This window comes from Polyodon spathula, chromosome 7 (assembly GCF_017654505.1).
Source record: "Polyodon spathula isolate WHYD16114869_AA chromosome 7, ASM1765450v1, whole genome shotgun sequence".
NCBI classification, from domain to species: Eukaryota; Metazoa; Chordata; class Actinopteri; order Acipenseriformes; family Polyodontidae; genus Polyodon; species Polyodon spathula.
Window position 1 is genome coordinate 42,470,100 of NC_054540.1, and position 16,827 is coordinate 42,486,926.

General features: G+C 42.8%; 1 protein-coding gene across 2 annotated transcripts in view; it reads left to right on the forward strand.

Moving 5' to 3' along the window:
* LOC121318633 (interleukin-13 receptor subunit alpha-2-like) overlaps positions 1 to 16,827 on the forward strand; it is a 113,056-nt gene that overhangs the window by 91,102 nt on the left and 5,127 nt on the right. For both annotated transcript variants that reach the window (XM_041255523.1, XM_041255522.1), the window contains exon 7: positions 1,269 to 1,414. In XM_041255523.1, coding sequence (XP_041111457.1) covers positions 1,269 to 1,414 — 146 coding nt within the window. The remainder of the gene's footprint in view (positions 1 to 1,268; positions 1,415 to 16,827) is intronic.

Consider the following 16,827-nt stretch of genomic DNA (forward strand, 5'->3'; position numbering starts at 1 on the left):
GGCAGGAATGTATCCCTGTGGAAAAGTGGCTGGTGAAGCGGGAACAGGTGTAGCGGTGATGCGGTGCAGGAGTGACAGGCAGACAATTCGGTGAAAAAGTGCTTTATTTGTTTTCCAGGTCTGGTGACCATTTAAATAATAATACCCCGGCAATGTGGGTCACTGTCCCAAGCAGAAACAAATACACGGTCACCAGTCCTGGATGAGTGCAGACATGCAGGTGAGGTGGTGAAGACACGGGTATTTCGTGACAGTTGGTGCAGTGGTCATCCAGTTCATGCTGACCCTCGGCAACAGCTCCGGATTTGTGCATTTAACTGTCTAGTGGTGAAAACACAGACAGTTATTTAAACAAACAAAAACAACACACAACACTTCTAATTTCAATAAGAGTTCCTCTCTCGGTCCTTCTCTCTCTCCAGTTTTATCCAAATGAAGGAAAAGATTCACGTTACCCTGGCCCCTATATGTAATCCCGCATGACATCTTGGTAAATGGTTGCAGCTGTTATTGCTTGCAGCTGCCCCTCATTTACCTTTCAGGTCAATACGGTCTTACAACAGAGTCTCACTTCTTTCCAGGCTGACTGACTTCCCGGTCCCGGAAACAAACTGTCAGGCCAGCCATTCCAGATACTTCTCCTCCCGTTCTTTAGCGCCCTCACAGGTCGGGAGGGAGATTTATCACCAGAACGCATTATCTTTCTGTCACAATCCCACGATGTTTGGTGGCCATCTTCTCTTTCAGGAAACCAGGTTTACAGTAGGTAAACTAACGTTTTATAAAACATAATACAATATAAAATAGCAGGTGTTAATACCAAGACAACAATAATTCCCTATTGATTACAGTAATACAACCCTATAATTACCAATGTTACTCGTTAATTAGGACAGTATGTGAGCTGCAATTAAAAGTTCTACTCAGTTTGAAAGAAGCAAGCACTTTAACATCCTGATGCAGAAACAGATCAGCCATGCTATACATACAGCATTCAGACAGCAACTATACATTTTAACCCTTATACAAGCTTATAAAAACATAGCAACGTTTAATAAAGCACAGTGAATGCTTGGTAAAGCTTAGGTAAGCATTGTATCGCCCACAAAGACATGGTAAAGCAAACAAACAAAAAAATAAAACAATGGCAAATCAAGGTAAATGCATAGTATAACCTTGGGAAAAGCATGGGGGGAAACTGCAAATTGCAAATATATCGGGGTAAACTTTTATAAGGGAAACTCACAAATGCTTTGTATTGCTTCTAGTGAAACCAGCTGTTATTAACGAAATAAACGTAACGAAAGTGGGAAATGAAAAACTGCATCTGCAATGGAAGCCCCCTATGGGCAAAACCAAATCCCACTGCCTGGAGTACGAGGTTCAGTGCAGAGAAGATGAAAACGAATGGACGGTATGTTATAGACTCTAGATAGACTCCCATTCTGTGGTTATGTAACCATACTTATAATTTCAACACTCCCCTGTTGTTGGGTTAATAAATAAAAAAGATTCATACTCTCATTCATTTTGAGAAGTTAAATAACCATCTAGTAAATATCAGTGGGTGGCTTCACTGTACAGTTTGCATTTAGTTTCTTAGCAGTTTGCATCGTATTGTATTGTACTGTGAGCCAGGCCCACCATAGATACAGATCAGTTATGCAGTGTGGAGGCTGCTTTGCTGCTCCCTGTGATAACATTCAGTTTCTGACTAGCCTGACTTGGTGTGTTTTTCATCCAATTCAATCACTTTCCTATTATTTACTTTGTTAGAAATGCTTGTTATTGCTTTAGGTGGTGAATCCTGACATTTTAAAATAAAGAACCGGACTCAGCTCAAACTAATACATTACTTGGTTTATTATGGTATATTGTGGCTCATGATAAAAATACACAAAAAATAAAGAAACCTGAGTTTAGGTTAGGGTCAGCCCCTATTAGTAATTGCACTCACTGAGAACAATACATGGGTATGAATAAGAGACCAATATTCACAGATTAACCATAAATACAGTAGATGTATTAGCTTACCTCCTAACACCAGAGTGATGATAAAATAAATGTCAAATGTATTTTAGCCAATGAAAAGCTTTCACAAACACACTGCATGGTTAGTACTCAAAATGACGGTGGCCCAGAAAACACAAATACTAATTAAAAAACACAAATGCAGATCAAAAAACACAAATATAAATCATAAAACACAAATACAAACCAAAAAACACAAATACAAATTAAATACAAATAGAAATAAAAAAACACAAATAAATTTAAAAAAAACATAAGATGCAAATTAAAAAAACAAACACAAATACAAATCAGAAAACACAAATACAAAAAAAGCCCACAAAACAACGGATGTCATTTCACAACAGAAATACATCACGATGGAGGCCACTCCCCCAGTTACCCCAACACAGTCTCCACCTGTTTCTATTGAAGTTGGAGGTGTTTAGAAAGCGCAAGTACCATCTTTTATATCATAGTTGGCTGTCGTATTTCTGTCAGTGCTATAATTAGGGAGTCTGATTTCCAGATGAATGCTTTTTTAAAAATCAGGTAGAATTATTTAATGAAAAAATTGGGTGGATTTTTACATTTTTTTTTATATACAATCAAGAACGGGAAAACTAAACAACTATACTCCATGCTGTTTTACAAAGAGAAACTATTGACTGTTACATCTAAATGCTCTTGGCTTAAACACACACTCATAAAACAAATAACTGGGAAGAAAAGTGTGCATAAAAAGCAAAAACCTTAAAGCTATATTGCTGTAATTTTGAAAAAAAAAAAAAAAAAAACCTGATATATATACACAATGCTGAGAAAGTTTGTGAACTCCAATGATAATTCTGGAAAGTGAACCCCTGGTTTTATCAGCTCAATTAAGGGGATGATTAGAATCAGGTGTTTCAATAATTAAGTAGATCTTCAGGGGTGAGTTAGGGAGGCCTCACCCTATATAAAGATCAAAAACTTTGTGAGTTTGGTCTTCACCATACAATGTGAAAACACGTCATGCCACGATCAAAAGAAATCTCTGAAGACCTCATAAAAACAGGTATTGATGCTCATCACTCTAGAAAGGGTTGCAAAACCATTTCTAAGGATTTGGGGCTCCACCAATCCATTGTCAAACAGACAGTCGACAAAAGGAGAAAGTTTAGACCACAGTCACTCTACCCATGAGCAGTCGTCCTATCAAAATCTCTTCAAGAACAAACCGGAAAACCATCAAGGAAGTCACAAAGAACCCCAGAGTAATATCCAAGGATCTGCAGGCCACTCTCGCCTTGGCTAATGTGAGTGTTCATGACTTAACTATCAGAAAAAGACTGAACAAGAATGGTGTTCATGAAAGGATAGCCAGGTGGAAACCACTGCTCTCTAAAAAGAACATTGCTGTCCATCTGAAGTTTGTCAAAGAGCAAATAAATGATCCACAAGACTTCTGGAACAAGACTTCTGTTCTCTGGACAGACGGACACAACCATGAATTTTGCATTGTATCAGAAGATTCTAGAGGAGAATAAGAACATAAGAACATAAGAAAGTTTACAAACGAGAGGAGGCCATTCGGCCCATCTTGCTCGTTTAGTTCTTAGTAGCTTATTGATCCCAAAATCTCATCAAGCAGCTTCTTGAAGGATCCCAGGGTGTCAGCTTCAACAACATTACTGGGGAGTTGATTCCAGACCCTCACAATTCTCTGTGTAAAAAAGTGTCTCCTATTTTCTGTTCTGAATGCCCCTTTTTCTAAACTCCATTTGTGACCCCTGGTCCTTGTTTCTTTTTTCAGGCTGAAAAAGTCCCTTGGGTAGACATTGTCAATACCTTTTAGAATTTTGAATGCTTGAATTAGGTCGCCACATAGTCTTCTTTGTTCAAGACTGAACAGATTCAATTCTTTTAGCCTGTCTGCATATGACATGCCATTTAAGCCCGGAATAATTCTGGTCGCTCTTCTTTGCACTCTTTCTAGAGCAGCAATATCTTTTTTATAGCGAGGTGACCAGAACTGCACACAATATTCAAGATGAGGTCTTACTAGTGCATTGTACAGTTTTAACATTACTTCCCTTGATTTAAATTCAACACTTTTCACAATGTATCCGAGCATCTTGTTAGCCTTTTTTATAGCTTCCCCACATTGTCTAGATGAAGACATTTCTGAGTCAACAAAAACTCCTAGGTCTTTTTCATATATTCCTTCTCCAATTTCAATATCTCCCATATGATATTTATAATGTACATTTTTATTTCCTGCGTGCAGTACCTTACACTTTTCTCTATTAAATGTCATTTGCCATGTGTCTGCCCAGTTCTGAATCTTATCTAGATCATTTGAATGACCTTTGCTGCTGCAACAGTGTTTGCCACTCCTCCTACTTTTGTGTCATCTGCAAATTTAACAAGTTTGCTTACTATACCAGAATCTAAATCATTAATGTAGATTAGGAATAGCAGAGGACCTAATACTGATCCCTGTGGTACACCACTGGTTACCACACTCCATTCTGAGGTTTTTCCTCTAATCAGTACTTTCTGTTTTCTACATGTTAACCACTCCCTAATCCATGTACATGTGTTTCCTTGAATCCCAACTGCATTCAGTTTGAGAATTAATCTTTTGTGCGGGACTTTGTCAAAAGCTTTCTGGAAATCTAAATAAACCATGTCATATGCTTTGCAATTATCCATTATGGATGTTGCATCCTCAAAAAATGTTGACTGTCTCCCAGTACCCTGTTACCATATAGGTAATTTTCCATTTTGGATCTTATTATAGTTTCCATAAGTTTGCATATAATAGAAGTCAGGCTTACTGGTCTGTAGTTACCTGGTTCAGTTTTGTTTCCCTTTTTGTGGATCGGTATTACATTTGCAATTTTCCAGTCTGTCGGTACCACCCCTGTGTCAAGAGACTGCTGCATGATCTTGGTTAGCGGTTTGTAAATTACTTCTTTCATTTCTTTGAGTACTACTGGGAGGATCTCATCCGGCCCAGGGGATTTGTTTATTTTAAGAGCTCCTAGTCCCTTTAACACTTCTGCCTCAGTTATGCTAAAGTTATTTAAAACTGGATAGGAACTGGATGACATGTGGGGCATGTTGTCAGTATCTTCCTTTGTAAAAACTTGTGAAAAGTAATCATTTAACATATTTGCTATCTTTTTTTCTTCATCTACGATTTTGCCATTTGTATCTCTTAAACATTTAATCTCCTCTTTGAATGTTCTCTTGCTGTTGTAATATTGGAAAAACATTTTGGAATTGGTTTTAGCTCCCTTAGCAATGTTCATTTCTATTTCTCTCTTGGCCTTTCTAACTTCCTTTTTCACTTGCGTTTGCAGTTCTGTGTACTCTTTCTGCGTACTTTCTTTTTGGTCCTTTTTTAATGCTCTGTAAAGTGCCTTTTTTCGCTGAATATTTTTTTTTAATTGATCTATTAAACCATTTTGGCAATTTAGTTTTACATTTAGATTTGTCTACTTTAGGGATATAATTGTTTTGCGCCTCTAGTACTACATTTTTGAAGAACAACCATCCTTCTTCTGTGGGTGTTTTCTCTATTTTACTCCAATCTACTTCTGTTAGTCTCTGTTTCATACCTTCATAGTTTGCTTTTCTAAAATTGTAAACCTTAGCTTTAGTCATTACTTTTGGGGATTTAAAAAACACTTCAAATGAGACCATGTTGTGGTCTGAGTTTGCCAGTGGTTCTCTGACCTCTGTTTTAGTTATTCTATCTTCGTTATTTGAAAAGACTAAATCAAGGCATGCCTCCCCTCTAGTGGGTGCCTTCACAAATTGTGTTAGGAAGCAGTCATTTGTCATTTCCACCATTTCTATTTCATCCTTCGCGCTACCCACCGGGTTTTCCCATTTTATTTGGGGGAAGTTGAAATCCCCCATTAGTATGGCTTCTCCTTTGCTACACGCATTTCTAATGTCATTGTATAACAGATTATTGTGCTCACCGTCTGAATCTGGCGGTCTATAGCATGCTCCTATTATTATGCCCTTTGAATTTTTGTCCGTTATTCTGACCCATATTGATTCGGTTTTATTTTCTTTGTCCAGGTTTAACACCTGGGCTTCAAGACTGTTTCTTATGTATAGAGCTACCCCTCCTCCTCTTCTGTCCTGCCTGTCTTTCCTATACAGTGTATACCCACAAATATTAAATTCGTCCCCATCACTCTCAGACAACCACGTTTCTGTAACACCTATCACATCATAGTTACCTGTTAGTGCAGTAGCTTCAAGTTCTAGAATTTTGTTTCTGATACTTCTAGCATTTAGATAAATACATTTAATGGTTGTCTTACCTGAGTTGTTGTTCTTGTTTTGATGCGGTCTCCCTTCTGTTTTTTTGTTGATTTCTCCCCCCTTCCTTTCTAGTTTAAATGCTTCCGAACCTGCTCGAGGATCTTTTCTCCGAGTAGACTAGTTCCCTTGTTATTTAAATGCAGTCCATCCCGTCTATACAGATAGTCCTCGTTGTAGAATGTGGTCCAATGATCAAGATAGGTGAAGCCTTCCCGTGTGCACCACGTCTTCAGCCATGCGTTTTGATTAATTATTTCCAGCTGTCCATATGGTCCTTTGCAAGGTGCGGGTAGTATACCAGAAAATACCACAGTTTTGGTTTTCTCTTTTAATTTCCTTCCTAGCTCTCTGAATTTGTTTTGCAGGGATTTTGGTCTGTCTCTTCCAATGTTGTTTGTACCAATGTGGACGACTACTACCGGGTCGTCTCCTGTTCGTTCTAGGAGCCTTTCCACGTTCTCAGTGATGTGCTTGACCGAGGCTCCCGGAAGGCAGCACACTGTTGTAGTAAGGGGGTCCAAACTGCGAATTGAACTTGCTGTGTTTCTCAATATGGAGTCCCCAACAATCATGACCTCCCTTCTTTTTGCTGTCTGGTCACCACTGTTAATAGGGTCCTGGATGTTGTTCCTTTCATTCTCTTGTTGTTGGTTCTGCTCATCAAAATTCTGAAGTGACTCAAATCTGTTGGTTGTTTTGATTTCTGGTGGTTGTGTTTGACGAAGTTTCTTTTTTTCCCTGCTTCTGCCTACCTGAACCTAGCTGTTCTGACCTTCTATCTCCCTGGTGGCTTTCAGTCTGTTAGGGGTGATGCAGACTTCCATGAATTGTGGGTGTGCCAGTTCCTCAAGATCCTGTTGCTGTCTCACTTCTTCCAGCTCCATTTCTAGCATACTTACTAGTTTATGCAAATCCTGGATCGCGCGGCACTTTACGCACACTTGGTTTAGCTCCGCTGGGTTTTCTCGGATTTCCCACATCAAGCAGGTGTCACAGATTACTGGCTTGAAGACCATGTTGAGGGTTTTTTTTTTTTTTTAAGTTTAGTTTCTTCTGCAGCCGTCAACCTGCTTTCAACCTGCTTCTAAACTGCTCTGTACTTTTCCACGCCTGTACTTCTCCCACTCGCTGTCGCTGGGAAGACTGCCTCGTTTAACTGCGTTGTTCTGCTGTGCTGTTGGCTCCTCCCCTTGCCCGTGTCTCAAAACGGCGCTGAATTTGAATCAGCTGCTCCGAGTTTCAGCTTGTTTGTTATCAGAAAAACACACGCGGCTGTTTGACTTTGAGCTGCTGCTGTGTTTCCCCAATGTCCTCTGTTTTCTGATTAAAGCAATTCAAGATGCAATTTCTCCTTTCTGCTTCTAAACTGCTCTGTACTTTTCCACGCCTGTATTTCTCCCACTCGCTGTCGCTTCCACTCGCTGTCGCTGGGAAGACTGCCTCGTTAGACAGGCTATCCGTCCATGAGCTAAAGCTGAACTGAATGTGGGTCATGCAGCAAGATCTTCAAAAAACAGATGAGAAGAGAAGAAATTCTGCTTTTAAGAATGGCCTAGTCAAAGTCCAGACCTAAACCCCATCGAAATATTGTGGCAGGATCTGAAGCAAGGACCTGAAGCAGCTAGCTGTCCATGCAAGAAAGCCCTCAAATGTCATCGAGTTGAAGCACTTCTGTAAGTAGGAATGGGCCAACATTCCTCAAAACCGATGTAGGAGACTGACCAACAGTTACAGGAAACGCTTAGTTTAAGTCATTGCTGCTCAAGGGGATGCCACCAGTTACTGAACCTAAAGGTTTACATACTTTATCACACATGGATATTGAATGTTGATTCATTTATGGATAAATGTTGAAAAAGTATAATGTTTTCGTATCATTTGTTTAATCAGGTTCAATTTCAATGGAATGACAACCATTACTGAATGGTAAAGAGCCCTCTCTGACCGTCAATCACTTAGCATATATAAAAAAGCTGCCCTATCAGGGCATTGCTGTGAGGCGAAGTCCCTCCCACCTCCCGCTGAAGAGGGACGTCCTCACAGTAAGATATCGTCATTTTCTCCCTAACTTCACTGAGACAGTTCACAGATTTCGACCTTCAAATTCATTAACATCCACCGTAAAATCATGCTTTTGAGCGTTATTGAGAGTGCTCTTGCCTGATTCTCCCATTAGTTTACAGTTTGATATACTGTGTTGACAGCCTGGTGCCCATTTCAAGCCTCAGGCTCTCCTAGCGTGGCTGCGCTTGCCCTTGGCGACCACGCTGACTGAATCGACTGCATGTCCCGGCATCAACTGCAATTCTTTCCGTCAACTTCACACTTTGGGACAGCGCCTATCCGGCCCAGATTGACTCGGCACTAATGTAACCATCTTCAGCGCCACCTACAGCCCGGTGCCTTCTGTGCCCACCATTGGCACTGATTGACTCAGCACCGGTGAACATCTTCGTCGCTGTTTACAGCCCGGCACTGACCGCGCTACCCATCGGCACTGACCTCAGTACCAGTTGACTCGGCTCCGATCACTCGGCACCGACAATGCTCTCCTTGGTGTCGATTCCGGCACTGATTGAACACCTTTGTCGTCGTCTACAGCCTTGCACCGACAGTGATCGTGGTTTCTCTCGGCACTGAGCGCAGCAGCTCGAAAAGAACGAAACGCAGGATAGCAGCACTATGCAGAGTGTCTCTCCCTGAGCCATGGGAGAATGAGGTCAGTGGTCCAGAGCCAGGGAGAATGAGGTCCAGGGTCGTCACAGAGGTCCTCTAGGACCCCCCCCCCCCCCCCCCCCACAGTGGTTGGAGCAGAACAGAAGGAGCTGCCTCCGCCACCTCCATCAGCAGAGGGTGAATTCCTGCTGGTTCCGCCTCCACCACCATGGGAGGACTGCTTGCAGCTCCCACCCCCACCAGTTCCTCCCAAGGATGCCTGGCTCTGTCCACCCAAGGATGCCTGCTTTGCTCCGCCCAAGGATGCCTGGGTCCACTGCTGCTGCTGCCGTCACCTCCTGAGGGTCCACTTCTGCTGCTGCTGCTGTTGCCTCCCGAAGGTCCACTGCTGCTGTCGCCTCCCAAGAGTCCACTGCTGCCTTCACCTCCTGAGGGTCTACTGCTGCTACCATCGCCAGGGATAACCAGCTCTGCTTCACCTGGGGTCGCTGGAACGGCTTCGCCTGAGGTTGCTGTTAGCCCTGGTTTTCCATAGGAAATACTGTGGCCGGAGCCCAACATAGGGGAGCTGCTGGCTATGAAGAAGGGGGGATTGGTCAGGAGACCACCTTCCTCCGCACACTTTTGCTGCAGGGAATTTGGTGGCCGGAGCCCCCACAAGAGTGAGCTGCCAGCTACAGAGAAGGGTGAGGGGGGTAGGTCAGGAGGCCATCCCCACAGACAGCCAGGATTGCCTTGGCCACTACGTCTGTTGGAGTGGGAGTAGGACCTCCCACTGGGGCTGTCACCTTTGGCCCGTTGCTAACCCTGTACCTGGGCCAGGACTACGACTGGGACTTTGGGACTGAGGGGGGAGGTGGCCATGGAGGCCAAGTGTGCTGCGCACAAGGGGGGGCATATGTGGTGGAGTGACCCGCCCCTTTATGTTTGTTAGTGATTTATGTTGTATGTAGTGTGTCAATGTTGGTGTTTATGTATAAAATACACGGGATATAAATACGGGTTACGAGCACAAGTGTTTAAAATGTATGTTTGGATTTTGGCACGAGGATTGCACAGCACTTCACGTGCAGATAAAATGTAATAATATGTGAGCACGAGGAATTGCACTTTTATGAATTCACGTGCAGTTGTATCGAGACTCCAATTGAATGATTGATTAGCAATCGAGTCATGGTACAGCTGCATAAAAGCAGCGTGTTTTCACTCACTCAAGGTTTTGTGTTCATGAGTGGAGAACGGGATTGGAGATGGAGGTAATACTAATAGTTATAGTAATAGCAGCTCACCATGTTTGTCTGTTAGTCCACTGTCTTGTTTAGTGTTGTCCGTTTTGTTTACCTTTTTATTTTGGCCGCAAGTGCCGTATCCTGTATTGGTGTGCTGTTTTTCTGTTTAAATCTTTTGTGTATTAAATGTTGAGCGCTCAGCTTCACCAAACTTCGTGTCTCTGTCTGTCCTGTGTGTTACTGTTCCAGGTCTGACGTTATCACTCAGCCAGCCTCCTGCCCCCTCACAACCGGACAGACCCAAGGCAATGACCCATGGCAAGGCTGCACCCAGGACTCCTGGGTGCTATCGACAATGAGACACGGATACGCTCTGCAATACCTCTTAGGTCCGCCTCCCTTCAAGGTTGTGCTCCTCACCACTGTCAAACCAGCAAAGGCAATACTCCTTCAACAAGAGATCGCCAATCTTCAACATAAGAATGCTGTGCGCTTAATAAATCAGTGGCTTTTACTCCAGGTACTTCCTGGTTCCCCAGAGGGAAGGCGGTTTCAGACCTATTCTGGACCTCAGGGTCCTTAACTTGTTCCTCAAACAGAGGAAGTTCAACATGTTGACAGTGCAGCATATCCTCCAGTCTGTCCAGCTGGGCGGCTGGGTCACATCGATCGATCTGCAAGACGCCTACTTCCATGTCCCGATCCATCCCTCGCACAAAAAGTATCTGCACTTTGCCTTTCAAGGCAACATGTACGAATTCTGCATGCTGCCATTTGGCCTCTAGTTGGCTCCCAGCACATTTTCAAAGTGCATGGATGCAGCACTGGCTCCAATCAGACTGCGGGGTATTCAGATCCTGAACTATCTGGACGATTGGCTGGTTTGCACACTTTTCAAAGCATGCGCAGAGGTGCACACAGAACAGGTCACAGATCTTATGACGAAGTTAAGGCTCTTGATACATCAACAGAAGAGCAACTTCTTACCGTCTCAGTCCACAGTGTTCCTGGGGATCAAACTGAACTCTGTGAGCATGCTTGCCTCACTGTCAGAAGACAGGATTTAGTCACTGGAAGCCACACTCTCCCTATTCAGAGAGGATGCTCTCCTACAGGTCAGAATATACCAAAGGTTGTTGGGGCTGATGGCAGCCGCCTCGAGAATCCTTCCACTAGGGCTGCTGAGAATCCACCCACTTCAAGCTTGTGTAAACACGCTGAAGATGCACCTGGTCTGAGATCGGTACCGGCTGGTGTGAGTGTCCAGACAATGCCGGAAGACACTGGAGTGGTGGCTCCATCCCGGCAATCTGGGCCTCGGATCTCCCCTCGGATCACTACAGTGATCACTACAGATGCCTGCAGCCTGGACTGGGGAGCTGTCTGGAATGGTAGAGGAATAAGAGGTCAGTGGAAGGGACATTGGCAGCAAACGCACATAAATGCCCAAGAGCTGCAAGTGGTGAAACTGCCGCTATCTCATTTTCGCCAACAGTTAGTGCACAAACATGTGCTGGTCCGGACGGACAATACCACAGTGGTAGCCTACATAAACCACCAAGGTGGCTTGCGCTCGTCGGGCCTTTACCACTCAGAGCACAGACTCTTGTCCTTGTCGAACGGAAACTTGGGTTCCATCAGGGTGGTTCACCTCCCTGGTGTGGACAACAAGGCGTCAGACCTCTTGTCCAGAAGTTCTCCAGACAGTTCGGTATGGAGACTGCATCCTCAAGTGGTGCAACGGATTTGGGATAGGTTCCGTATGGCATGGGTCGACCTCTTTGCCACAGCCGAGTCCACTCATGGCCCCCTGGGAGTAGACAAGGTAGCTCACCCCTGGCCACAGGGGCTTTTTTATGCGTTCCCTTCACTACCATTAGTACCCCTGACACTAGAGAGGATCAGGGTGGAGAGAGCACAGGTTTTGCTGGTTGCACCCAGATGGCGGAGTCGCCCCTGGTTTGCTCTCTTCTTCGATTGTTGTTGGGCCAACCGTGGCACCTCCAGCTGCGCAAGGACCTCCTGAGGGACTATTATGGCACCCGAACCCAACCCAGTTCCAACTCTGGGTCTGGCCGTTGAACGGAGCCGTCTATTCAGACGAGATTTGCCAGATGCAGTGGTAGAAACACTACAGTCTGCTAGGGAGCCGAGCACTAGAGCCCAGTACTCATACAAATGGAAAGTTTTCCAAGACTGCTGCCTTGCCGAAGGTCACAACCCTGTGACTTGCCCTATTGAGACGATATTAACCTTCTTACAACATTTGTTCGACGCATGAAAATCAGCGTCCACTTTGAAGGTATACCTGGCAGCAATATCAATGTGCCATGACAAAATTGACTGTGTCCCCTGGGGCACATTTCCTAGGCGTGCAATTTCTTAAAGGGGCATGGAGGCTTCGTCCTCCCATGAAAAGTATGGTCCCCAAGTGAGATCTAGAACAGGTAATGCAGGCCCTTATGGGTCCCCCATTCGAGCCCATGGCGTCAGCAGAACTGCGCCCTGTTTCCTTGAAGGTGTCCTTTTTAATAGCTATTACATCTACCAGACGAGTAAGTGATCTTCATGCACTGTCCATCAATGACACATGTATGGCTTTCACTGGAAATGACTCATGGGTAACATTAAGAACAAATCCAGCCTTTTTGCCAAAGGTGGTATCTTCATTTCATATTAACCAGCCAGTGGTTTTGGAAACTTTCAGACCTCTCCCGCGTCAGAGGAAGACCGTAGACAGCACACACTCTGCCCAGTTTGGGCTCTGCGCTGTTACCTGGATAGGATGGCATCCTGGTCCAACCAGCTGTTTCTCTGCTATGGGTCCCACTCTAGAGGTCAGGCCCTATCGAAGCAACGTCTAGAGCACTGGATGGCAGATGTTATATGCTTGGCGTATGAACATGTGGGTTGTCCTTCATGGCGCCTCCTTAGATGAGCTATGCAATGCTGCTACATGGACAGGTAGTCAGACATTTGCACGTTTCTACCGCCTCGATGTGGCAAACCGAGCGAGACCCTCTCTGGGCTCTAGGGTGTTGAGGGCAGCATGCCCTTAGGCATCATGTGGGCTCACAAACCTTTTCTCGGCATTGTGTGGGTGGGGAGAAATCAGGTTAAATCGGGTAAAACCCGAAATTCAGACACCCTTGATATAATTGGTTTTGCAGTAGTTATCATGTTTACCATAAATTAGTTTGTGAACAGTAATAATGGTTATAAACTATTGTTTTTTTTAGACAACATTTTTTGAAGTTTGACATGTTTTTTAGTAGCTCAAGTTTGGCTTTGATGCCTGTCAACAATGATGTCCATGCGAAAGATAAACTTTATACTGTACTGTACATCTAACAGCACATAATATTTACACAAAGTTTAATGACATAAAACTAACCGAGAAGTTCACTTATATTTAAATCGTCAATAAGCTGTGACCGAGAAGTAAACTTTGATCTTCACATGTCGAAATTGCACTAACCTCAACGTCATCTTAAACACTTATTTTCTTGAACTAATGAACTCTCCATTTTCTTGTTTACCCTCTCCCTTTCTCCCCACCCTCTCCTGGGAGGCACAACCCGGCCTCCCACAACCCCCCAACAAGGACCTCAAGGACCTACATTAATTTGGATTTAACAAAGGCTTAATAAGATCTGCTATGCATTCCCAGGCTTTGACCGTCTTCTTTCTGGCACATGGATCCGAGAGGTAGAAAGTTCAAAGTAAATAATATCAAGAAACAGGATCCATTGGTGCCACGGAAGAGAGTGCGGTGGATGCCAAAGCAGAGCCACTAGCTTTTTCACTGCAGTAAGTCCAGCTAACCAAATGCGTGTCTGTTGTGGTGTTAAGTCAAGGCATGTATCATCATTCAAGAAGAAAACCAGAGTGGAGTAAGGGAATATCTTTCCAAATACAGTAGAAAAAGTACCTGCTCCCAAATGAAGCTACAGCCGGGCACTCCCAAAACATATGCAGAAAGGTGCCAAGGGGACCCTGGGAGTAAACGTCTATGGGTGGTTAGGTATGTCCTCTGAAGAAAATTTTAATGAATCGACTGATGGTTAGGATTCTTATAAGCTGAGCCTAAATTATTCCAGATAGTTTCCCAGCTAATCTCCATATCTAAGGAAGCTAAGTCATTATTACAGATAGTGTAAGCTGTTAAAGGTTTGTATGAGGCTTTTAAAAGATAAACATAACGAGGAAACCAACCCTTTTGTTTTTCCCCTTGTATCCAATATATCATACTGTGAATGTACTGGTAATGTAGTCCCCCAGGGAACCCCATAGGCATGCATTGCTGATCGGAGTCAAAGATAGAAAGAAAAAAAAGAGGAGGAGACTGGTAAATATACACCGGTCCCTTTTGTAGGTTTATCCTTGATGTATTGTTTTAGTCCAATTCTGGCTTTCATAGCATCTATGGAAATGTGTTGATTTGGATGATACAGTGCCTTGCATGAAACAATTAGATCACTGAGAAATGGGTGCAAATAGAAATATTGGTTGAGCAATGTCATTTTCTTCTTTATCTTTTCAACTGCTTGTTTCTCCCCCCTGCTGTAAAGCTGGTGCCAGTGAGTCTGGAGCCGGTGACGGCTGCACATTCTTTTGTCTATAAGCTCTTTGCACACTGCCCGGGGCAGCAGGTGCAGACATTCTTCTACGTTTCGCAGAGACACTGGGCATGTCTGACTCAGGGTCTCTATTTATAAAGAAAAAAACAAACTTATAAGTATCTATTTAAAAACAATAATAACTTTATAATAACTTGATAACTTTATAGTAATACAAATAACGATCTTGATTTACCAATAACGATCCAAACATTTTGGCAGTGCAAAATCAAATAATTATAAAACATAATCATTATTTACTTTGATAAATAAGTGCTAAATAATGATAACAGAACTAGAAAGATATAATAAAAATAGCATGATAAAAGTTATGTACTTACGAATCCACTGATGCGTCAATCCCCTGAAAAATCGTCTCTTCTTCATCAGATGCCAATAAATCACTGTCAGAGTTCTCACTTTCTGAAGTCTCAAAAAGCATTTCTGACACTTCTTGCATCGTGAATTGCTGTCCTGAAGGTCCAGCTTTTTCTGTTTTCTTTTGTTTTGGAGCCATGTTCACACAATAACCAGCAGGTTATCAACAAGTTCTCTCTGTTCTTTACACACTGTCTCTCCTGAACTGTCTGAACTCTCTGAGATTCCTAAGCTTGTGTCTTCCTTATTTGGCAACCTACATCGTCACAATTAGGAATAGATTGAAGCCTCATCTTTCAAACAGGATTCAATCTTTAGATCTCGCATGTTCCTACGGTGAGCAATTGAACCAAAACAAGTTAGGTGCCGGTGCCTAAAAAATAATGAGACGGAGTGTAGAGGGTTAATAAGGTTAAGATCGAGTTCAGTAGATTCCGAGGGGTAGCTCTGGTGAGCATGTTCTAAAAAAGCTAGTATAGTTTTGAGTTCAGAGATTTTACTGAGATGTGACTTATTAAGGTTGGAGGCGAATAGAATAGAATTCTCTCTAATGAATCCTTTAACTGAAGCTCAGAAAATGTGAGTGATGAGTTAAACTGAAGGAACTCATCAATTTTAAGTTGAAACTGTGCGAAAACCTCATTTTGTAGTAAAGTGGTATATAAGCAAAGTCTAGGGGCACTCTCAGTTAGTTGATATAAATTTGCAGTAATTTGCTTTATGATCAGACAGGGACATCGGCAATATCTTAGCATTATATACTATATAGAAGTTGCAAAAATAAAATAAATCCTAGAAAGTATAATAAGAAAACAGTGATACCTAATAAAAAATTAGTTAAACTTACACACATTCAAATACAAACACAGATAACAACAAATGTAAGCTTCAAAAGAAAATAGCTCTTAAATTATAATTTTGTTAGAATAGGAATTTTCTTTTTTTTAGGAAGAAAATAACATTACGTTAGATGAGAGCAAACAATAAAATAAACAAACAAAGAAAATAACTAAATGAAAGTCCCTTAAAAAAAAAAAAAAAAAAACATTGGTGCGCTGTTGTGGCCAGCTAGAGCTCATGCTAAATTAACAAGACCTATAGCACTCACGACCCCCATATCGTATGTGGACAGAAGATCAGGTAGAAAGTGTCAACAACCAATGCACGGAGCAGGCGATCCGGGATGACAAGTAATCTGAATGGGCATCTCAGCGGCAGACAGGCAGCGACCGGCAATGCAGGTAATCAGGTGAGTGACCCAGACGATCTTCCCCAGGTAAACAGCACACTGAATTACACTTTATCACTTTGTATCTCTAGTTATTTTCATATTTTTACTACCCTACATCAGGTCAAGATTTAAGGGGAGGGTTACCGGGACATTTGTCCAGGGCCTTGAGCTGCTGAGGGGGCCCGCAGCCCAGGATAAAATAAATACAGAAATAAAAATTGTTATTTTACAGTTTAAAAACTAAGAGAGAGAGCAAGAGTGAGAGATAGAGCCCGAAAGAGAGACTAACAGAAAAAAATGGAAAAACTAGCCGTGCAGCAAAACAAAAAAAACTAAAGGAAAAGCAAGCTAGTGA